This window comes from Peromyscus maniculatus, chromosome 2, assembly GCF_049852395.1.
Source record: "Peromyscus maniculatus bairdii isolate BWxNUB_F1_BW_parent chromosome 2, HU_Pman_BW_mat_3.1, whole genome shotgun sequence".
Lineage (NCBI taxonomy): Eukaryota > Metazoa > Chordata > Mammalia > Rodentia > Cricetidae > Peromyscus > Peromyscus maniculatus.
In genome coordinates, this window is record NC_134853.1 from 84,771,456 (window position 1) to 84,795,166 (window position 23,711).

Consider the following 23,711-nt stretch of genomic DNA (forward strand, 5'->3'; position numbering starts at 1 on the left):
ACGGACAACTCCCATTTAGCTGCTGCAGTTTGTGGGGGTGCGGGTGGAGGGAGGGAGATATGTATTCACTACTGGAGCTGCTGTGGGGGTACCTCGGAGAGCATTAGGTGGTGATGGGGGGGAGGGGAGGACTGCCCCAGACACACCCACTCCAGCCTCCTGTCAAAGTAGGCGTGGTCTTTTGAAAGTCTGGAGTTCACATTCCTCAAAGCTGAGACAGGACTCAGCATCTGATATGAACACAATAGCCGGAGTATTCGTTTTGCCGGGTTCTGGGTTCTGCATGCGTTATGTAGGCAATCCAATTTAAGCTTTACCGTTACTTTGCATCATCTTTTTATTTGCCGTATCCCCATTTTGCAAAAGGAAACAGACTTATGAAGAGGTTAGTCACTTGTCCAGTCTCCGGAACAAGAGAATGGGAACCAGGATGGGAAGCCAGTCTGCTTTGGAGCTCCCAGCCTTACCCAGAGAGCTGATGGTCTCTGGACTCCTTGGTCTTAGCCCACTGGCGTGGAACCTATTGCCTCAGGGACCCAGCTCTGGGCAGCTGTTCCTGAATCCCAGGACAAGTGTGACTGCCCCCCCCCCAACACACACAGAGTCCTGAACACCCCAGCAGGCGGCAGGAGTATCATCCTTGTTAGATAAGCAGGGAACTTGACCTCCAGAGCAGTTGGGGGGCCGGGGGGCTGGACACAGCAGACTGGGGGAGCTTGGGCTTGACCCCGAGGCTGTTGGTCTCCAGAGCTCAGAAGCCAACCCCCACCAGGTAGAGTGCCACACATGGTCCCAGAGGTCCTGGAGCATTTGGGCTTGACTAGCTTCAGAAGGAGAAATTCCACAAGTTATCTAGAAAGTCTGATTATTTCTGTTTCTTGGTTTTGTGGTTTTGATACTGTGATCTCTATTCGAATCTTTGACTTCAGTTAGCACTTCACATCTTCAGAATTATGGAGAACAAAAGCCAAAATGAAAAAAAAAAGATTATTCAGTCACAAAACTAAATATGCACAGAAATTAAGTAAACCATCAAATGATTCTCCCCCCCCCCCGCCCCCCCCTGAAGTTTATAGTATTTACACTTTAAGTTATTCAAGCTTAGAACTACGGAGACTTTTGGGCCCTCTTGTATATTAATGGATGGCCCTGTCTGATGCCAGTGAGAGCTGGCAGGAGCTGGCAGGGGACCACAGACCAGGGGTGTGAAGTACAAGGGGCCTTTAACCCTTTTTTTACCAGTAGCTTCCTGAAGGCTAAAATCTGTCTCTGGGAGGAGCAGCCTGGCTAAAAATGGTTTTTGGCTAAAAATAGTCAGTCCTGCCACCCTGGTGGGCAGAGGCTCCTTCCCTCCCTCCTTCCTGCCCAGCAATTTGCTGACTTGCCCCCCCCACATGTTGCCATGGTAACAAGGGAGGTGGGTCACAAATAACTGGGTCTGGCTTTCAGCCTGGGGCTGGCCCCAGGGGCTGGCCTTGCAAACACATGCCCCTTTCACGCTGCCTCTCAGGGTTGGCCAGGAGGGCTGTTTTTCTCTGCTCCCCCTCTGGTCCCTCCCATTTCCTGGCTCCGCCTGTCTGAGTCCCAGCCGGGCTTGTGCCTGGAGTGCAGTCATCCCGGCCAGGATTCCAGAGAGAGACAGAGACAGAGACGACAGAGACACACACACACAGAGAGATCAGCCCTCCGCAGTCTGCACATTTAACCTGGAAGCCTAGGAACCCTGTGGGAGGCAGGAGTCTGAGGGCGCTCAGTCCCCGTCATCCTGAGTCTCAAGGTGGGGGACCCTTGGGAGATGCTCCGAGGCATGTATCTCACGCGCAACGGGAACCTGCAGAGGCGGCACACCATGAAGGAGTAGGTGCCCCTTGCTCCAGGGTGCAGCCTCCCGCACCCCACATTTGCGGGGGTTGTGTGGGCCAAGCTGATCAACCCTCTTCTCTGCTTCTGCCCCCAGAGCCAAGGACATGAAGAACAAGCTGGCTATCTTCAGGAGGCGAAATGAATCTCCGGGGGCCCCGCCAGCCAGCAAGACAGACAAGACAACCAAGTCCTTCAAGTAGGTACCCTCCGCCATCCTGGCACTCACTCTGGTGGTCACTGGCTTTTAGAGAGGACTGGGCAGTGGGTTCGGGGAAGAGGCTTTGTCCACTGGATCCTACTATAAGGTGAGGGAAGCTGTTGTTTTGGGGAACCCAGTACCCAGCAAGCAACTCCTTCCAGAAGCTGCTGTTCTGGGGAGAAGGCCAGGCAGTTGGGGGTGGGGGGGATTGGAGCTGAAAGTAGAGTTAGCTTCCCAGCCAGAGGTCCTTACACACTCCTACCCTCACCCCTCAGGCCTACCTCGGAGGAAGCCCTCAAGTGGAGCGAGTCTCTGGAGAAGCTGCTGCTTCACAAATGTGAGTAGGGGCCAGCCACTCTGTCTTCCTCTGGCCTTCTTACCACCCCTCTTCCCATAACTCATCCTAGAGAGTGTCCCCCAGAAGTGCCTTCACTGTCCCCTGGCCCCAGTCAGGGGTCGCTCCTGTTAGAGAACAGCAGGGCACACTAGGGCCCTTAGTTTGGCCTTTGGCTTGGCTCCTGCCAGCCCCTCCCTGCCCGTGGGAGCTGGCCCTGCCTGCCAGAGGCCGTTGGGACCTGTGTGTTCAGATCATATTCTCAGAATAAGGGAAAACATTTCCATGGACCGAGGGCTCACACTGGGCCAAGTATGCCTGCCACCTCTGGGGCAGGATTCCTCTAGATCTCCCGTGGCTCCAGGAGATGGGTTGGATAATCCTTATTTTACAGAGGAGGACACTGAGGCATAGATAGGGGGAAAAGCAGCCAAGACCCCAAACAAGACATTCACAGGGCTAGGGACGTGTCCAAGTGCTCCACCGTCCTCTGGGGTTCGGACTCTTGAAAAGCCCCCAGCATGTCCCCTCTCAAGGCTCTTGGAGGGGGTACAGAGGAGGGGTTGCTAAAGGCAGGCAAGGCCGGCTGTGCCTCTCACCCTGGCCTGGTCTTCCCCTCACAGATGGCTTAGAAGTGTTCCAGGCCTTCCTTCGCACTGAGTTCAGTGAGGAGAACCTGGAGTTCTGGCTAGCTTGTGAGGACTTCAAGAAGGTCAAATCACAGTCCAAGATGGCAGCCAAGGCCAAGAAGATCTTTGCCGAATACATCGCAATCCAGGCTTGCAAGGAGGTAAGACTTTTGGCTAGGACCTTGGGTCCTCAGTCTCCCTGGCCCAAGAGCCTTTCTGCTGCTAGGAGGCAGCCAGCAGCTCAGGAAGGGAAGAGGCCGGAGAGACTATAAGTGCCTGGTTTGCTAGGTGGACCAGAGAACAGAATGGTAGCCCATAACAAAAATGGCCTGGCTCGGCACTGCCGTGTGCCAGGGTCATGCTGAACTCTTTATGTATGAGCTCCTGGGTTTAATTTTATACTGACCTCTCAAACAACTCTGAATAGCATCCTCATTTTAAGAACGAAGAGAGTCTGGGCTGGGGCAAGAGCTTAGTTGGTCAAGCATAAAGGCCCAAATGGGGTCCCCAGAACCCAGGCAACAAACAAGGCAGGGCTTGTGGTACATGCTTGTAATTCCCTCTCAGGAGGCAGACGGGATGGCTCGCTGGCCAGCCAGTCTAGCTTAACCTGCGATCCCCAGGTTGATGAGGGATCCTGTCTCCCTGAGGAAATGTGGATGGCATCTGAGGGATGACAGCCAAGGTTGTCTTCTGGCTGTCGCGTGCAGGCACGCACATGCTCACACACAGTCACATGCAAAATGAAGAGGGTCTCAGAGAGCCTGCAGAGACCCCAGTGCCACTCAGTGCCCTCTGTGTGGGGGCACACACGCCCGGTTCTCACAGCTCCGAGGAAAGCACCGTCTCTCCGGCACATAGAAAAACTGAGGGACAGCGTCCCTGAGTGGTTATCTCAAGGCTGCTAGCCCGTGAATCTCGGCAGCCTGACCCTAGGGGTGGCGTTTTTAGGGGTCATAGATACTGCCACCCAGCAGCACTTGATGGAAGCAGGTCTTGGGGCCCTTTGTAGTGACCCCCACTGTTTCCCTGATACTCGGCCTCCAGACGAGCAGTCCTGACCGTGCCCCTCTGTGATTCCTCAGGTAAACCTGGACTCATACACACGAGAGCACACCAAGGACAACCTGCAGAGCGTCACGCGAGGCTGCTTCGACTTGGCACAAAAACGTATCTTTGGGCTCATGGAAAAGGACTCATACCCTCGCTTCCTCCGCTCCGACCTCTACCTGGACCTCATTAACCAGAAGAAGATGAGCCCCCCGCTCTAGGGACCGCCAGTATCCAGCTCAGCGTTCACACCAAGCGGAAGCGGGCTCCCTGCCCATCCGCCTCCCTCCCCTGTGACGGAGGGGGCAAGCGAGCCCCCAAAGGCTGTGTCTCCAGACAGACAGAAGGACATTTGGATTCGAGACCTGGACTGAGAGAGACCCAGGCCGCTACAGGAGTAGGAGGACAGGCTGCGTCAGGTCCTCGATGCTCCGGTACGAGGGGACCAAGGGCTCTGGCAGGCCCAAGCCGGATCAGGAGCTGTAGCTCCATGCTTTGGAGATTCAGAGACTTCACGCTGACCAAGTTCCTTCGAGAACTGGCTAGGGGAGGCCCAGAGGCCCAGGCCTGGGCTCTGAGGACGTCTTGGGGGCTGCGGGGGGGCTCACAGCTCGGATCCTCCCCCCTCGAATTTTATTTATTTAAACTGTAGTTGGATGCTTGGCAGTGAACTGTAATAGGAAACCTTCGCCCTGCCAGTTTTCTTACCTTACAAGTGCAATATCTTAACCAATGCCTTGTTAAAGCCACCTGGAGGGGCGGCCACCACCCTGCCGTCTCAGGGCAGTCGCTGGTCCCAGGAACCAGTGGTGGCAGCTGGGCCTTCTAGACTGACAAGGCCTTGCGGGGATGCTGCAGAAATCGGGCACCCCCTGGGTGGGTGTCCCCCCCCCCGCAAGAGAGCTGGGAAAGCATAGTGCCCTCCGGCCACACAGTAACAAGTGTTGGAGTGAATAAACGGCCTGTGTTCTTCTCATTCCTGGGCGTCGCTGTGTGTTCCTGGTCTCTAGCCTCCACGGGTGGCTGGGCCGGGAGGCCTGGGAGGTGTACTGTCACCCCAACAGCGACTTCTTTGTCGCGACCGCCTGCTGACCACCCTGAGACCAGGCTCCTGGGGTCCCTGGCATCTGTCACAGTGAAGCAAGTCAGGGGACCTTGGGTAAGGTCCTTCCTTAGGCAGCAGATACCAGAGACAGAGTCTAACCGAGTGAAGCCCGATTGGCCGTGAAGCTTCTGCTCTCGGCCCTGGGATGACAAGTCAGCACAGTGGCTAGCTGCCTGTGGGACCTAGTCAGTTCCTCCGCTTCACCCTGCCACACCCTGCCACACTATTAATGAAATGTTTAGGGGCACTGGGATGGATGCAAGAGTGTGAGTGGGGCCAGAGTCTCAGGTAGGGCGGCAGCAGACTCACAGGCCTCTAACAGAAGGAAGAGCTAAAGAGGCATAAGGAAGTAGGACTCCAGAGTTCCTCTGGGGCCTTGTTCCCATCTCTCTCCTTGGCATCCTCATTTCCCCTCCTGTGTAGCAAAAGATACAAATGCACAAAAGTCCTGCCACAAAGGAATACTGGAGGGTAGTATACTCTTGCCTAGACGGGGCCGGAACCAGAGCCAAGCTGACACCCAGGCAGGCCCTGAAGCCCACACATACAACCTCATGAGGCACGGTCCAGGGTGAGACTAGCTTCTCTGGGAGACTCAGATGAATAGATGATAGAGCTGGTATGTGAGAGTCTAGACACAATCCCCTAGATCCTTTTGCTTGCCTGGCGTCCTGGGCTCAGGTCTGTCCACCAGGGAGCTGGAGAGATGCAAAGGGCATGGGCCTGACAGTCACTCTCTTCTCTGCCATGCTGTGTCTGCCCCCTGCACAGGGAGAGGAGCAGAGTGGCAGCTGGTAGCTCCCATCAGGAAGTTTGGGGGCTGCACTGTGCAGAATGGTTGGGCAGGGCATGGGTTCGAGAGGGTCCATGGTCCCACTCCCATTGCAGACCTGGGGTTTCTCTTGGCAGGAGTGTGTGAGCTGACCACCTGACTTCAGGTCCCTCTGCAAGGGCTACGCCTTGGGCCTGTCTTTGGAAAGACCATCTGGACACCAGGCTAGTGTTCCCCTTTATCAGACAAGCTCTGGCAAGCACCACCAGAGTCAGGTGTGGTTAGTCTGTCTCCAAAGGCTGCATGGGTAGTAGAATAATGCAGTCCTGGGTTTGAATCCTGTCGTTGCTGCTGACTCACTCTGTGACTGATGCTGGCCTGTCACCGTGGGGTCCTGATGCAAGTAGAGAAGATGCCATGGACAACTTAGCTCTGGGATGGAGGCCCCGTGAGCCAGTGCCTATGAAGGATGTGCCCTGGACCAGGCATGGACAGGGACGTGTTGGCAGCCATTTTGCACCTCCAGGAGAGTGCTGGGTCTTCCTTTCCCCAGGCTGGGGGAAACTCAGCAGGAGGCCTAGTTAGTGAGTCTGTTTGGCTTTGTAAACAGTGAAGGTCTTCCCCAACATGGGGCCTCATTAAGGCTGACCATTTGGGAAGCAGAGCTGGGTTTCTATTTGAGAGCAAGGGTATTCCTCAGGCTTCTTCCAGGCCTGACTGATTCCCGAGGACTGCAAAGGCACCTGTTTCTCTACATCCTTCGAAGCAGAGCTAGGTCAGTCAGAGCTGAGGACCCTGGTGCCCCGCTTGTCCTGGCTCCTCTGGGGCATCTTATGCTTCGAAAAGTCCCTGGCTACACATAGAGATTCACTGACCTCTTTCGTGGGGTTCCAGGGATACAGCCATGAGCCAGACCCTCCACCTTCCAAACCCAAGTTGCCATGGAAACCAAAGTCCAGGAGAACAAAGTCAGGCAGATGGAATTCCCATTTCGGAAGGCCCCATTGCCTGCTTTCCATGACTCATGCACACCCTGGTTCCTTTGGCTGCAGAGTGCCTTTGGCAGTGTGGAGCGGCTAGAGGCTGGCCTGAAACGGTGCTGGGTTCTCCTGTCCTGGCCCCACCTGGACTCCCGGACGGGTGTGTTGTGTGTGTTGGGGCACATCCTCCTACCATGTTAGGCTCAGTGCCCTCACCTGGATAGGGTTGTTTAGGACCAGCATCTTGTCCAGCAGTCTGGCCCGGACGATGTGGGTCTCGCGCTGGGAAGGCCTTTTCTGCACGCACAGCCTCTCACATAGCCAGGAAGACTGAGGCAAGCCAAGGCCCTAGCTCAGCAAGGGCATGGAGTCAGCCTCTCTTAGTTCCTGTCTCTGCTTCCTCCTGGTCCCAACCTGTGAATCAGTCTCTTAGCCTTTCTGCCTCTGGTTGTGTCCCAAGAGTTGGAACTCTGCACGAAGCTGTACATAGGGTCACTGGCGGGTGGTCCTGGCGTGGGTATGTGTCCTTAAACATAAGCTGCTATTGGCAATAGTATTCAGGATCCAACTAGACCCGAGAGAACAGGGAGCTTGTCATCCTGCGTAGCTGGAAGACACAGCTAACATGTTCCCAGGAGTAAGTCAGAGACAGCGTGTCCCTTGCATGGCTGCCCAGCCTTGGCCTGGCTGGGAGCAGCGGGGGTCAGTTGGAAGGGTGAGTGGGGAGGGCACAGCCGTTGCCACTCCCCTAGGTGCTTCTGCCAGCTCAGCTGGGCTCCATGTGGATGAGTCAAAGCCCTCTTGCTCAGACTGGTATGTAAGCAACATATTTTCCTGTCCTCTCCTGGCCTGGGACATCGAGTGTCCCCAGCTCCTCCAGCCTGCAAGAAACCAGCTGGTCCAAGCTGCCATGCAGTGCTTAGGCCTTTCCTGGGTCTCTGCTTGCCTTCCTTCACTGAGAGGGACTTCATTATTTCCTGAGGGTGTGCAGGAGGGGCCTGGGAGCTTCTTGAGGGCTCTCGACTTCTGTCCATCTGACGTCAGGATCTTGAAGCAGGTCATTGGCAGCCTGGGAGGGACTCTAGTCGTAGACTCTCTGACTCTAAGCCTCTCTGATGTATTTCTCTGTCCCTTACCTGCTTCCAGATCTCAGGCTCCCAACACCCCGGCCCCAGGGCTGTTTCTACCTTAGAATTCTGGACCCTTACTGAAGCCACAGACTCTGAGCTCAGACACACACCTTGTTTGCTGCTGCTTTGCTTACAGTTGGCAACATCTGCAGAACATCTGGCTTTGTCTATCCTCTCCATGACTGAGCGAGGCAGGAAGAAGAGGTACCCAAACCTCCTGCCACATTAGTGCCCTGGGGTGGGGGACTTCCTGAAGAAAAGCTGTGGGGCTGTTTCAGGCCAGCTCAAAGAGAGGATGTAGTCCGTGAGGGATGGTAGGCCAGGTTGCAGATGGGAAGAACAGTTCCCTCTAGTCAAGGCACACACTGAACGTGGTGTGGTCCATGCCCTGTCCCCACCCGTCCTCACAGTTGCCTGAGGCAGGGGCTAAGGATTATTTTTCACCCCCTAAAAGAGAAAGTAAACGTTCTGGGAAATGTGGGTGAGCATCTTGCTGCTGGCAGTGCTGGGACCTCAGTCCCCCAACCCCCAAACCCTACCTCACACAGAGGCAGAGACGACCTTAGGGAGGCAGCTGGGTCTGCAGCCCTCTGAGGAACACAGAGAAGGTGGAGAGGTGAGCAGGGCGGCAGAGGTCTGGGCCCAGTGTTTGCTTTTCCTCTCTAGTTCTGTGTCAGGAACTGGTTCCATCCTCGGAGTTTGGTGCATTCCAGGCTAGGACCAAAGTGGCGAAGAACAGGACCTTTGGAGGACAGTGGACCTGGGTTGAGCAGGTTTGTGGACTTCTGAAGTGTACTGTGTGACCTTGGAATAGTCCCATCACCTCTCTGAGCCCCTGCTCCCGCATTTATGAAGAGAGTGATAACAGCTCTCTGCGACTTGAGAGCAAGTGTGAGCTTTCTATGCAGACCAGCTGCGCCTGCCTTCCACTCCAGATGCTCTGGGTCAACCTCAGCGCAGGGCCTTCGCGTTCATGGTTTCCCTGCCTGGGTATGCCTCCCCACCCCCTCCCACCCCCGCTCCTTAGTGTGGCAGTGACCATAGTTAATATGGATGGAGGGTCAGCTTGCCAGACTTCTGTCAGCAAAGAGTCGCCGCAAGGTGTCATGGAGCCAGATTCAGAAGCCAGGCCTTGGCAACTCACCCACTTAGTTTCCAGACTCAAGCAAGTTGCTTCCCTTTCCTGGCCTCAGTTTACCCTTTCGTGTGTGGGAATGGTGCTGAACCTGCATGAAAAGGCAGCCGCGGCACTAAGTGAAGAGTGAGTCCTGGGGACACGCCGGCAAGTGTCTAGCAGCTATAAACTCACAAAATCTCTAATTCCCCAGTAGGAAAGGGGGTCCAGAGCCGAGCACGGTGTGCATAAGGCACTGGGGAAGTGGAGGCAGGGAGGGTCAGGAGTTCAAGGTCAGTCCAGGCTCCATAGCAATTGCCGGGCTAGACTGGACTATATGAAAGCTTGTCAAAAACAAGCAAGTAAAAACAACCCCAAATCCCCAAAACAAACAAAACCCAAGGCACAGAGTCCATCTTGCCCTTGGGGACACGAGAAAGAGGAGTCGGACGTGAGGGCTCCAGGACCTGTGCTCTTGAGTTTAAGCTGTGGTCCATCCCTCAAACCCTACACTGTAGCCATCACCTCTTCAGGAAGAAGACTTCCCAGACAATAATGCTCACTACAAGGGGCCTTGCTGCTGCTCACAGAGTGCCTGGTGTCTTTCCTTCCTCGCCTGTCACAGGTTGTAACTGCCTGTCTCTATGGGTTCGTTTTGTCAGTGTCTCTATCTTTCAACAGTAAAAGCCTTGGGGATGGGGTCCCCATCTGTCTCACCCCTCATGGCATCCCCAGCCTTATCACAGTGTCTAATGCATGACCAGTGCTTAGCTGGTGCTTATTTAATGCCTGGGACTGTGGCTCAGTATGTGGGCTGGGGGCAGCTCAAGCTAAGAAGCCATAACGGGAGATATCTGGTCTGGAAAGCTTAGGTACCCAAGTTTCGAACTCACGTAAAAAGTCGAATGTCATGTGCACGTTTGTTACCCCAACACCGGGGAGGCTGAGGCAGGCAGATCCCTGGGGCTTACTGGCCAGTTCCAGATCAGTGAGAGACTATCTCAAAACACAAGGTGACCCACACTTAGGGAATGACACCGTGGCCTCCATGTGCCCACACTCTGCAAACAGAGCTTGAGCTCTACTGTGAGTTATAGAAACACAAGACAAAAAGAGAACCTCTCACACAGAAAGAAAATGGAGATGCCCACGGCCCAGGGCTGCCATGGCGTTTCCGTGAGCATCACAGCCCCGAGTACCTTCTGTTTGCTGCTTTATCTCCTAAAAATGCAGCTTCCACGCCACAGCGAAAACATCTGCTAGAGCTCCAGCCGTCGGGGAGAGGTGAGGGGGCTAAGGAAGATGGGCAAAAGGTTAGTACCAGTTATTTCTTAGAAGGTGCCCCAGATTGTCACATGATACTCCTGACCTTAGTCACATGGCCACCCTGAGTTATAAGGGAGGTTGGAAATGTGGACATAGTCTAGAAAGCAATGTGGCCAGTTTAAAACAGTAACAACAAACAAACAAACAAACAAAAACCAGAGGTTTTATTACTCTGGGGCTCTGAAGTAACCTCAGGGTAGAACCGATATTGAGGGACAAGTAGCCATCTGTCACTCGCCAAGGCAGCCGCCTGTTCTTCTCAGGCTATGGAAGGTAAATGGACGTTCATCAGTCAGCTGCTAATACAACAGTGCCACAACAAAGCTGCCCCGGGCTCGGTGGTTTAAAACGCTGCCATTTCTTCTCCCGCGTGCTCTGCATGTGGCTGTTCCTCCTCTGATCCCAAAGGAGCGGGGTGGCTGGCTTCTCGCCGTGGCTGCATACAGATCTGCTGCTGTATCCAGCCCTCCGACTCTACAAGAGCCAGCCTCCACCGTCCTGGGAAAGTTCCTACTGCAATGAAAGCAAGGTCTTATTTTAAATTTTGAGGTTCTGAAATAATTATATATTCACAGGAAATTACAAAAATAGTACAGAGAAGTCACATGTACCCTTCACCTAGTATCCCCCGATAACTACATCTTACATGATTATAGACGAGTTTCCATCAAAAATGGAAACTGACATTGGATAGCATGTGTGTAGAGTTTGATGTCAGTTTGTCACAAGTGTAGATTTGTGTAACCACTACCACCGTGAAGATACAATGACACAATGACAGAACAATTCTGTCACCACAAAGAGCTCCCTCCATGCCTTTTATAGCCATGCACATCCCCCACCATCTCACTAGCAACCACTAATTTGTGTCCTGTCTGTATAATTTTGTCATTTCAAGAAGGTTACATAAATGGAATCATACAATGTATAACATTTAAGGTCCTTTTTTGTCATTCAGTATAACATCTTTGAGTTGTATCTAAGCTGTTGCAGGTAGCAGTTAATTAGGTCTTTTTAATCACTGAATAGTAGTTCACAGTGTGGATGTACCACAGTTTGTCAGTCACCTTTTGAACGACACTGTGCCTGTTCCTGGTGTTTGGCTGCTCCATTTAAAGCCACAAGAAGTCATGTGGAGTTGTAGGTGGTTGTTGCTTCCCATTTCTCTGGGCAGATGACCAGGAACGCAATTTTTGGGTCCTGTAGTCAGCACAGGTTTAGATTTTAAAAGACCGACAAACTGTTTTCCAGAGTAGCAGCCCCGTCCCACGTGAGATCATTTCCCTGCCCTTGGTGGCAGGTGACATTGCCCCGCATCTCAGTTTTGTCTTCACTGTTCTGGCAGATGTGTGGCAAAACGGCCTTAGTCTGAGCTCACAGTTTCCTAAGGACAAACCAGGGATGCTGGCATTGCCTCAAGCACTCACCTGCCATTTGCACACCCTCACTGGTGAGATGCCTTTTGCCCATTTCTAATTAGATTGTTTGCTTTGGGGCTGTTGAAATTTGACTGTGTTTTATTGTTTTAATCTTATATTTTAAAGGCAGGGTACAAAATGGTGAATTTCATTATGGCATCTCCATAAATATGTATCATTGTTTTTTGTTCATATTCCATTTCCCCTTGTCTTATACCCACTTCTGTGAGAGTACTTTGCACATGCTGTGCATGTGATTCTTTGAATATATCACTGGCACATAATTTCTGTTGATAGCTTGCCTGGTCCATTCTCCTAACCCCGTCCTTCTCAAAAGTTGTTCATTTTGATGGGGCCCAATATATCACTTTTAAAAATGGATTGTGAGCTCGGTGTTATTATATCTAAGAACTTTTCTCGGAGACGTACAGCTCCAAATTTTTCTCTAATGTTTTCTTCTAAAAGTTTTATAGTTTAAAAAATTATTATTTTTGATTTGTGTGTGTGTGCCTATGTGCAAATTTATGCACATGCCTGCAGAAGCCAGAAGAAGGCGTTGGATCCCCTGGAGCTGGAGCTGGGGTTACAGGTGGTTGTGAGCCACCTACTGCCGGTGCTGGGAACCAAACTCTGGTCCTCTGGAAGAGCAGCATTAGAGCTTAACCACTGAGTCATCCTCCCAGCTCCCTAAAAGTTTCATAGTTCTATGATCCATTTTGAGCTAACCCTCGGATGCTATATATTAAATTGAGCTTCTTCTTCTTCTTCTTCTTCTTCTTCTTCTTCTTCTTCTTCTTCTTCTTCTTCTTCTTCTTCTTCTTCTTCTTCTTCTTCTCCTTCTTCTCCTTCTTCTTCTTCTTCTTCTTCTTCAATGCAATCTCTCTGGTACTGTTGGTTGAAAAGACTCCATCCTATTCAGTTGCTGAAGGAAACAAACCCAGCTTTATGGGGATAGCTACTTACAACGGACAATTCAATAATTCTGGGGTTTGTTTTCTTTAGTATTTTCAGAGCTGTACAGGCACCGTTCCAATCAACTTTAGAACAGTTTCGTCATTTCTCAAAAACGCCTTCCTACCCATTGGAAGCCGTTTCCTTCCCTGAGTCTACCCCTTAATCTGTTCCGTCTCTGCAATTTGCCTATGCTGGACATTTCATGTAGATGGGATCACCCACTCTGTGGCCTCCTCCACATACCCTGATGATTTAAGGCTCAGTGTGTCGTGATGTGTCAGCCCTGGGTTTCTTTTCATTACCTAAGAGTCTCCTATTGTCTATAATCACACTTTGCACACCACACTGAATTTCTATGTTCCTTCATGGATACCTGGGTTGTCTGCATTTTATTTATTTATTTATTCACTGACTTCTGCAGTTGAGAACAGTGCCATGATAAATATTCACATGCAATTGTCTTGCGTGGTTGTGTTTTCCATTCCCTTGAGGACACGCTTAGCTGTGGAATGGCTGAGTGAACTGTGTGTTTCATCTCCTGAGGCACTGTTGGACCTCAGCATCTTCTCTTCCTACCCTCTGCATGTGGGGTTTCAGTCTCTCTCCTTCTTCACCTACACTTGTTCTAATGTCCTTCTTGCAGCTACCATCCTCGAGAGTGTATAGCAGGCCACTGGATTGATTTTGTACCCTGGCAGGCATTCATGGCTCTACTCACCCTGGTCTACTTTTGAACTCTCTGTTCTGTGGGTCTGGATTTCCACCCTTCTACCAACAGCACCCAGCCTTGACTGATGGAGCACACTCAGGAAGCCCGGGGTCAGGCACAGTGATTCCTTCTGATTTGTTCTTTATTTAGTGTGTAGAGAGAGAGAGAGAGAGAGAGAGAGAGAGAGAGAGAGAGAGAGTGTGTGTGTGTGTGTGTGTGTGTGTGTGTGTTGGTATTGTGTTCCCTGAAATATTGTGCACGTTAATAAACTTATCTGGAGTCAGAGACAGAACAGCCATAATATTTAACATAGAGGATAGGCAGTGGTAGCACACGCCTTTAATCCTAACAATCCAGAGGCAGAAATCCCTCTGGATCTGTGTGAGTTCAAGGCCACATTGGAAACAGCCAGGCATGGTGACTCACACCTTTAATCCCAGGGAGTGATGGCAGATATCAGAAAGGTATATAAAGTGTGGAAATCAGGAACTAGAAGCATTTGGCTGGTTAAGCTTTCAGGCTTTCGAGCAGCAGTTCAGCTGAGATTGATTCTGGATGAGGACTCAGAGGCATCCAGTCTGAGGAAACAAGATCAGCTGAGGAATTGGCGAGGTGAGGTAGCTGTGGCTTGTTCTGCTTCTCTAATCTTCCAGCATTCACCCCAATAACTGAACTCAGGTTTGATTTTATTAATAAGAACTTTTAAAGATTCCTGCTACGTGTATGTGTGTTCCTGTGTATAGGTGTGCAAGTGAACAAGTCCATGTGGAGGCCACAGGTCAATGTTGGCCTCCACCTTATTTTTTGAGACAGAAATTTTTACTAAACCCGGAGGTCCCTAATTCACCTAGACTTACTGGCCAGCAAGTCTCAGGGATCCTCTTGTCTCCATGTCCCAATGCTGAGATTGCAGACATGTACTGCTATGCCTGGCTTATTATGTGGTTGCTGGCAATCACACTCACATCCTTGGGCTTGTGTGGCAAGGACTTCACTGACTGAACCATTTCCTTAACTATTTATTTATCTATTTAGAGACAAGGTCTCATGTAGCTCAGGCTGGCCTAGAACTCACTATGTAGCTGAGGATAACCTCGAACTTCTGACCTTTGTGCCTCTGTCTGCTGAGTACTGGGATTGCAGGAGTGTACCCATGCCTGGTTTATGCAGCACTGGGGATCAAGCCCAGGGCTTCGTGCATGCTAGGTAGTTATCCTTTTCTTTTGTAAAACTATTTTAGCTACTCTGGTTGCCTTAGCAGTCTGTTAATCCCTTTAGACAAGGGATACTCTTGTCGAAAATAGAAAACCCTCTTGAGATCTTGATAGTAATTGCTGGGTGTAGTAGGACAGGCTCATAGGGTCGAGGAAATTGGCTCACACCAGTTGCCAAGGCATGCACATAACATACTTCCTTATGAGCCAACCTGAAGGCCTATTGACAGGTGCTGGCAGAGTTCCTAGTTGATGTCAGAGTTCCTGATCATGCGGAGTCTGCCTGAGGGCCTAGCGACAGGCGATGGCAGAGTTCCCGATCATGACCAGCCAGTGAGGGACGATCACACAATGCCACCAGATTGTGACACAGACTGGGTGCTGGGAGGAGGGTATATAAGGCCTTCTCCTTATTAAATAAAGGAGTTTGTTGTTTGCCTTCAACTGACTCCTGGTGTCTGTGCCGTTGATGCCACGCCTTCTCACTCCCTCCCCTGAGGGAGCTGTTAGGACCCAGCAGCAGCTTGGGAACTACGTTTCGATCTGTGTGCTGTGGTGGACTTCCCAATCTATGAGCATGGTATGTCTCTCTATTAAGTTAGACTCCTTCTATTCTATCAGCATTGGGACTTTTCTGCATGCAAACCCTGTATATATTCCATTGCATTTGTATCCACCTCAGTTTTCTTTCTGTTGCTTAGGGAGGAAAGGTTTATTTCACCTTACAGCTTATAGTCCATCATCCAGAAAAGTGAGGGTGGGTACTCAGGGCAGGAACCCGGAAGCAGGAACTGAAGGTGTTAGATGAACAACACTGTGTCTGGCCTCTACTTGAATTTCGGGGTTTCAGACTTGGGTCCTCACACTAAGTGGCAGGTGCTCTTTCTTCCTGAATGCTAAAAAAGTTTTTTTTCTTAACTCTATTTTAGATGTGTCTACTTATCTTTCCAGTGAAGAGACACTGTGACCAAGGTAACTTATAAAAGATGTTTATTGACTGGGGCTCATGGTTCTGAAGAATTAGAGCCCATGATCATCACGGTGAGGAGTGCAGCAGCAGGCAGGCAGGCATGGCATGGGAGCAATAGCTGAGAGCTTGGACATCCTGACCCATGGGCACAAAGCAGACAGCTAACAGGAATGGTGTGGGCTTTTGAAAATTTAAAGCACACTTCCTCCAATAAAGTCCAACATCCTTCCCAAGCAGTTCCACTAACTGGTAACCAAGTGTTTGAATGTATGAGCCTACAGAGACCATTTTCATCCAAATCACTGCAAGATGTATGGGTGTTTTGCTTGTATGTATGTCTGTGCGTGAACATTTGTGCATGAACATCTGTGCATGTATGTCTGTGCATATATGTCTGTGCAGGTATGTTTGTGCATGAACATCGGTGCATGAACATCTGTGCAGGTATGTTTGTGCATGTATGTCTGTGCATGAACATCTGTGCATGTATGTCTGTGCATATATGTCTATGCAGGTATGTTTGTGCATGAACATCGGTGCATGAACATCTGTGCATATATGTCTGTGCAGGTATGTTTGTGCATGTACATCTGTACATGTATGTCTGAAGGGTATTTTTTTCTCATGCTGCTGCCTTTGGCATTCCCACCCCAACAAATGGACTTTAGCCCCTCCCCCACCCCCACAAATGGACTTTAGCTCCTCCCAAGGCCTGGAAGGACGTGCTGTGAGCCTTCTCCATCCTCCCCAGTTTCCACCTTCTACATCAAGGCTGGGGGTACTGGCTGGGGAAGAGGGTGAGGGAGGGCGCCCATGGCGATGTCTACGAGTCCAGGAGAACCCTGCTTGGAATGCAGGGCCCTCTAAAGGAGCCGGAGCCATTCCTCAATTCCCCCTGCCTCTCAGTACTGCAGCTAGCCTCCCCAACCCCCATCCCAGGGCTTCTGCCCCTGGAGATGACTTCTTTCCCTAGCTGTACCAGCCCGTTTTTGCAGGCCCTTCCTCCAAACCCTTGGCAGGTTGACCTAGCTCACCCCTGAACTCTGAACTCCACCAGGCTCTATTCCTCAGGAATCAGAAGCTAACTTTGGATTTTCCATTGAGCGCTCCGCGATGTGCGTGTTTGGGCTCCCAGGTCAGGCCGACCTGGAAGCTGGCCAAGCTGGGCTTCACCAGAGTGGTGGACAGGAAGAGCACAGGCACCTCTTGACCCCAGAAGCCAGATAAGCTGCTGAACCCAAACACTCCTGGGCTATTTTTAGCTCACTGGTTCCCAGCAGGGCAGGCCGGCCCGGTTAGGGTCTAGGGGGAGAACAATGAGCCTTTGAGGCCTAGCTGGGCCTAGTGAGGCCTGAGAGGAAGGCAGCAATTGTGGGAGCAGGGCTAGGGCTGGACAAGCCAGGCAGAGGCCCCCCAGTTCCTGCCCACAGGAAGAGCCTCTACCCCAGCTCCCGCCAGGCTTCCTGCGGGGCCAGGTGCTGGCCACTGAGCGCTCCAAGAAGGCCGGGCTGCACATGCAGCCACAGCAGCCCTGCACCATTCCCAGAGCCCTTTCCAGGGTCTGAGCTAAGCCTACAAGTCTCCAAGTGTCTGTCAACCTGGCACAGATGTGGACGCTGAGGCCCGAGGACAGAGAGATCAGCAACATGCTCTACACAACGAGAGGAGGATTCGGGATTTGAACCCATGCCTCCCCTACTCCTCTGGACACATTTAGAGCCTCCCCTCTCAGGCTTCCCTGGGACCCATGGACCACAGTTTCTCCATCATGGTTCTGACTCCATGAATGACCTCAGACAAGTTGCTTGCTTTGGCTTTGGCTGCCGTTTTCTGTCCTGTGAAATGGGCAGAGCTTTCTGGTAGGACTATGTGTTGGCTGCGGGTTAGGTGGGCTGCTGCTCACCAGCTGGAGAGAGGCAATGCCGGAGGAGCACCATGCCTCTAGTCTCCCCTTCGCGTGCATCTTTCCTTTAAATTCACTGCCCAGAAGAGCGACAGGAACGCTCCTCACGTGCCGGAAGGTGCACAGAGGGGGCTCCCAAGATCCTCGACTCACCAGCCAAAGCTCTCAACAGCCCTGGAGACGGACCATGAGAGGGCACTGAGACGGGAGAGGGGGGAGCTTCCAGAACTTTCCTCAAGACCAGGTTCTCTTCCTCAGCTGCTGAGAGTAGCCATGCCTGACCTTGGGATGTCAGCTGCCTTGTGCTCAGGGTTGGGTCACTCTGCACTATCTCACAGACCTCAGGAATCTTCGTCACCCAAATTAACCCTGGGCTAAGGCCTGTGGGGGTGGTGTGGGCTGTGGGGTGCCTCCAGAGAACAGCTGTTGGCATTGTGAGCAAGAAGGGCTGAAGCATGGGCACTCAAGAACACAGAAACTGGGGTGGAGGGGAGACCATGCCAGGACAGTGGGCAGGGACTCTAGCCATCGCACCCCCACAGGACAGCCATGGCAGAAGGAACTGGGGACAGGAGGCCGTTCCTATGGGAAGGAGGTGTCCACACTGTCCCGGAGAGTCAAGCATCAGGGAAGGCTTCCTGGAGGAGATGGACAGCTAGGTCTTGAAGGGTGATCACAGATTGCTGGCGGGGGTGGGTGGGTGGGGGCTGGGGGGTGGCATTCCAGGGATCTTGTGAGAGCAGAAGCCTGCAGACCTTAGGTGACATTACGCTGAGCGTCCCCCTTCCACGGGGACCAGACACTAATGAAGCCCTTCCTGCAGGCTGTAGCAGGCATGTGGAGTCGGGTGTGTGTGTGTGTGTGTGTGTGTGTGTGTGTGTGTGTGTGTGTGTGTGTGTGTGTGAAGACACGTGTATACATAGGAAGCGAATGCTGGCCATGTGGAGAGGGGACTGGAACATCCAGCTGAAGACCAAGGACGTTACTCCTCTGAGAGGAACCTGGAGTCTCTGGGAGGAGAGGGCCGGGTGACATGCTTCCAGGGAGGCCAAGTAGCTGGCGTTTGGTGATTTCTCAGGGCTGAGGCCAGGGGTTAACATGGTACTGTGGGCTGGATCCCAGTGCCCAGGGTGCCAGTGAGAGGGCAGGGAAGGTTGCCACAGTCCTGAGCAGGTCTGACGTCACGTGGCACTGGCCTCAGGGTCTCCTATTCGTGGAAGCATTGGATAGTGACTTTCCAAGAACCACTGTTTGTCTCTCTGAGCTTCTGCTGGGACCCAGGGAAGCTTAACCTTTGGGTCAGTCATGCCTAGCTTACGACTCGTGGCTACCCAGGGCAGCTGGGGACAGGAACAGGACACACATCAGTCAAGTGCCTCTCTCGTGCCAGGCCCGTGTGGCAGACACTCCACATGTTCAAAATCCTTTGACCATCCCTAGAGGGGACAGTTGATACCCTCCCTTTACGGAGGAGGAAACTGAGGCTCTGGGTGGGAGGAGGGCTGCGGAAACCCCAAATCTAGATCTTTCTTTTCACCCTCTAAGCCCGGCTCCCAAGAAGCTCTCGTGGTCTCTCCAGCTGGGCCGCATCACTTTCCAAGAGGTTGGAGGTGAATCTCTGGAAGGAGAAGGAAGGGTGTGGGAAGCAGGTGTCCGGCTTGGCAGCTGCCTGGGAAAGATGGAGAAATGGCAAGGTGAGAGGCCCCATGGCCCCCGTGTGCTCAGCAACCTCGATTCCTACCTCCTCCTCGCCCTAAACTGCAAAGCACGCCAGTGCCCCTCAGCCACACCGCTGCGCCCCTGCGGACTGCCCCAACTTCCTTGACTGGATCTCAGAATGAAGACACACCTCTCCTGGCTCCAGGCTGTCCTTGTGGCTTGGGTTCTCTTGGGTCCTGGTGGCTTTCGGGGGTCTGCCTTCCTTCTCCCCTCTTTTCTCCTCCATCAAAGCAGAGCATTGACAGCCCCTTGGTGGACTGGTGGGAGAGGGAGCTGGGCCACACTTATAAAGAGGCCTCCAGAGGCTGCTCTGGGAGCCTTGGCTGGGCTGCAGTGGTGGTTCCTGGAACTGCCGAGTGTCTCTGTTGTCACAGCTCTTCTTGCTGCCTGGCTCTTCGGCACTCGAGTGCTTTGAAGGCCAGTCCAACCACAGGGAAGGAGATGACATTGGGTTCTTCCTGTGGAGACACTGCACTTCTCCGAGCATTAGCTGTATTGCCTGCTGCTGTCTGGACTGAGGGATTTTGGTGTGGGGTGTCCCCAGAAGCCAAGAGCCTTCTGACTTGGGGCAAGGCAGGTGGGGAGCAGGTTTTTGAGATGCCACTCGCCTTTCAACGGCTTCTACCTGTCATGCTATTCGACTAAGAAAGCTATGGAAAGATGGGGCTGGGAAGAGGTGAGGGCTGTGGCTTCAGTTCCAATGGAGCTCTGGCTGGTACCCAGAATCCACGCTGGTTGCATCGTCCATATGGAGCCTGAGCATCAGATTTACATGATACACACAGGAGACATAACACTGTGCAAACACCATTCATCTGTAACACCATCCATGCCACACACCGGACCCGCAGAAACACACCACTGCACATAGGCTGTGTGCTCATGCATGCGCGTGTGGGAGCTCGAGTGCACACATGTACACACTTGCAGACCACCCATGCAATTAGCTCCTTTCAATTGAGCAATTACATTCCAATAAAAACTCCACAGAGTTCAGTGAAGCTTGTGAGGAGCTGGGATTTCATTCATCCCAGCAGCATTTTTGGATGACTGAGAACCAGCTGTGCCCTCTTGGGATGATGGCGAGCCAGCTGTGCATCTTTTATTCCCATCCCAACTTGTGTGGATCTGATGGATCCAAGCGCCCAGGGGGAGCATGGCATAGCCAGCGTCCTGGGTTCAGACCTGGAGTGGGGGTACCTGGGATGGCTAAAGTTAACCGTCACTCAGGCCTCGGGGCATGATTGTGGGGGATTACTTTGATTGTGCTAAATGATTTGGGACTGGAGAGATGGCTCAGTGGTTAAGAGGGCACACTGCTCTTGCAGAAGACCCAAGCTGGGTTCATAGCACTCACCCATGTCTGATAGTTCACAACTGTCTGTAACTCCGGGTCCAGGACATCTGACACCTTCTGGCTTCTACATCACCCCTGTTCACACGCACACACAGACCCTACATATGCTTTGATTCAAAACAATAAAAATAAAAGTCTTAAAAGGGAAAGACCCACCTTGATTGTGGATGGGACCATCCCTAGTCCAGAGATCCTGGTCTGTATAAAATGCAGAAAGTGAGCTGAGTATTAGCATGCATTCAGGCCCCTCTGCTTTCTGGTTCTGGATGTGGCCAGCTCCTTCAGGTTCCCTTGCCTTGACTCCCCTGCCGTGGGGCTGTGAGCTGGGACAAACAATCAGACAAATGTTTCTCCCCTAAGTTGCTTTTGTCAGGGTGTTTTTTACCACGCATCAGGAAAAGAAGCCCCCGTCACACTTTCTGGTGGAACTTGGGACCCCAGTGGCCCTCGGTCCGTCCAGCTCCTCGGGCTTTAATCCAGCACATGGCCCCCCTCGCCTCCATTGTGCATGTGCGTACATGCATCTGCCTGTTGGGGGAGGCAGGCATGGTGTCCGAATCCCTGCTCAGCCTGCCCATGAGCTCATCCACTTGGTTCCCTCCTGGAGGAGTCCCCTTTGGAGACTTCCCTGCCAGCTCCGCCCAGCAGGGCAAGCAGATGGGAAATTGGAGCAAGTCCTCCTCTTGGGTCAGGAAAGAAAATATTCCTTTTCTCCCCTTCTCTCTAAAAATATGCTCAGGGCTTTTTTTGAGCCTCGATGCAATAAAAAACAGCTGTGGCTCCAAACACCCCCGCAACCCTCGCCTGGGGAGCTGGAAAACAAAAACAGGCTCTGAAGGCAGATCGGCACGTGTCCCAGCGCTGGCTCCGCCGAGGTCCCTCTGGCCCGGAGTGGCTCCCCGGGGACTCCAAACTGTCCTTGTTGGTCTGTCCTGGTCCGAACACTGGGCACAGAAGCCACTCATTCCTTCCTCTCTTAACTCTTATCATCGATGATGAGGTAGGTACGACTTGAACTCTGCTCCCCAGCTGGACCTAGCTAGAGTCAGCCTGAGTGCAGCATCCTCTGGTGGCCCGGAGGAGGGAGAGGTTGTGTTTGATGTGGGGAGCTTGGAGGGCTTCCTGGAGTAGGTGGCATTGGGACAGCCTTTAAGGGAAGAGGCCCAGAGATGGCGACAGGAAGTACTGTGAGGTGACCAGATCAGACAGGGAATCAGGGGACAGAGGGTTCGTCTGGGGAGATGGAATGAGACCTTGCGTATAGGGTGAGGTGTTCATTAGGTGGGTGATGGGGAGCCATGGAGGGTGCTTGAGCAGTAGAGTTATTTGTGTAGAAATAGACTCCTTGGAGAAAGAGGCCCGGCTTGGTTGATAGTCCCTTGAAGGAACCATGCCTTCCGGAAAGGCTTTGGTGTGCTGTCAATAGGGTCTGCCTATTGGCCTGGCTTCCTTCACAAGGAGCGCTCACTCCCAGGAGTGAGCATCAGGGTAGATCCTTGGAGGTTGGGCGTAAATGCAGGTAACAGACAGCAGTGGCCTCAGACCAGGGAGCCCAGAGGAGGTGACGCTGTTGGGGACTCTCAGGGGTGACTCTGGAAAGCTAAAGTTCCCCATGCCAGTTACAAGCCAGCCCGAAGCCCTCACGTGAAATGTGAGCCTGCTGGCATCCATGCTGCTCCACAGGGCTGAGTGCCACTCCAGGGCTGAGTGCCACTCCAGGGCTTGCCACTCGAGCCTCTGGCTCTGCCAGCTGGCTGGTGGCAGCCCCCGAGGCAAGGCCCCCCCCTGTCATTGTACTGGCCTGCTATCATCCCCCGATCGACCCGCAGGTCCCCACATCAAGACCTGTGTCTTCCCTGTTTCAGCTCTGGCCCTCTCCTGCCTCACCCGCCTTGGGTCTGATGCCTCCCCTTGCCTCCCTCTGCGGACTCTCTAGGCCCCAGGACAGCGTGGGGTTCCCAAGAAACATCCTCAGCACATTTTATTGGGCACCGTCTACACCGACTCTTGACAAGAAACGGCATATCCAGATGAGGCCTTCATCTCGCGGGGACCAGATTCACACATGCGCCCTGGATCACCTCCCCTGGCCTGTGTCCTGCCTCCACTTAGTGGTTTAATGGGTGTGGCTTGGGTTTGGGGATTTTTTAAAATAAGATTCCCAGAAAATTCAAGTTTGGGAACCACCGGTTTTCTGAAGAAATATTTTTAAAGGACTCCCAAAACCCAAACAAAAGATTTTATTGAGATTTAATTGGCATAACATAAATTGCACCCACTCAAAAGATAAAATTTGATAAATTTGTAAAAAGCCTCCTTAACCGTTTTAATACTGAGTTCAGTAGTTCTAAGTATAGTCACACTGTTTTGCAACTAGTTTCTAGAACGTTCTCATCTTGCAACACTGAGACTCGAGGCCCCTCGGTAACGCCCAGGCCCCTGGAAACACCGCTCCTTTTTCCATGATGGTTTCCGTGTTTGCGGTACTAGAGATTGAGTCCACTGAGCTAAATCCCAATCCCACGGTTCGTTTTGGAGACACGATCTCACTGTGTTGAGTAGCCTGTCCTTAACTGAACTTGCACTGTAGTCCAAGCTGGCCTTGAGTCTGCAATTGCGTTTGCAATCCCCCTGCCTCAGCCTCTCGAGTAGCTGGGATGACAAGCTTGTGTTAACAGAGACTGCTCTTTTTTTTCTTTTCTTGGTTTTTTTTTTTTTTGCTCCTTCCTTCCTTCCTTCCTTCCTTCCTTCCTTCCTTCCTTCCTTCCTTCCTTCCTTCCTCCTCCTCCTCCTGCTCCTCCTCCTCCTGCTCCTCCTCCTTCTTCCTCTCTCTCTCTCTCTCTCTCTCTCTCTCTCTCTCTCTCTCTCTCTCTCTCTCTTTCTTAACAGGTTTCTCTGTGTAGCCTTGTCTGTCCTAGGACTAGCTCTGTAGACCAGGCTGGCCTTGAACTCAGAGATCTACCTG

At 52.4% G+C, this 23,711-nt stretch overlaps 1 protein-coding gene and 1 long non-coding RNA gene across 16 annotated transcripts in view; both read left to right on the forward strand.

Moving 5' to 3' along the window:
- Window positions 1-5,051, forward strand: part of Rgs3 (regulator of G protein signaling 3) — a 142,703-nt gene extending 137,652 nt beyond the window's left edge. For 13 of the 15 annotated variants that reach the window (XM_076564333.1, XM_076564331.1, XM_076564329.1 and 10 more), the window contains 4 exons: window positions 1,958-2,059; window positions 2,338-2,399; window positions 3,020-3,186; window positions 4,111-5,051. In XM_076564333.1, the coding sequence (XP_076420448.1) occupies window positions 1,958-2,059; window positions 2,338-2,399; window positions 3,020-3,186; window positions 4,111-4,296 (517 nt within the window). In that variant the 3' untranslated portion in view covers window positions 4,297-5,051. Of the gene's footprint in view, window positions 1-1,090; window positions 1,858-1,957; window positions 2,060-2,337; window positions 2,400-3,019; window positions 3,187-4,110 lie in introns of those variants that run through there. The other 2 variants (XM_006979549.4, XM_006979550.4) reach the window with 2 other exon arrangements.
- Window positions 5,052-15,235: 10,184 nt separating this feature from the next.
- Window positions 15,236-21,121, forward strand: LOC143271867 (uncharacterized). Its single transcript, XR_013049148.1, has 3 exons — window positions 15,236-15,377; window positions 15,727-15,769; window positions 19,216-21,121. It is a non-coding gene; the product is annotated as an uncharacterized LOC143271867 (long non-coding RNA).
- Window positions 21,122-23,711: the final 2,590 nt, after the last annotated feature.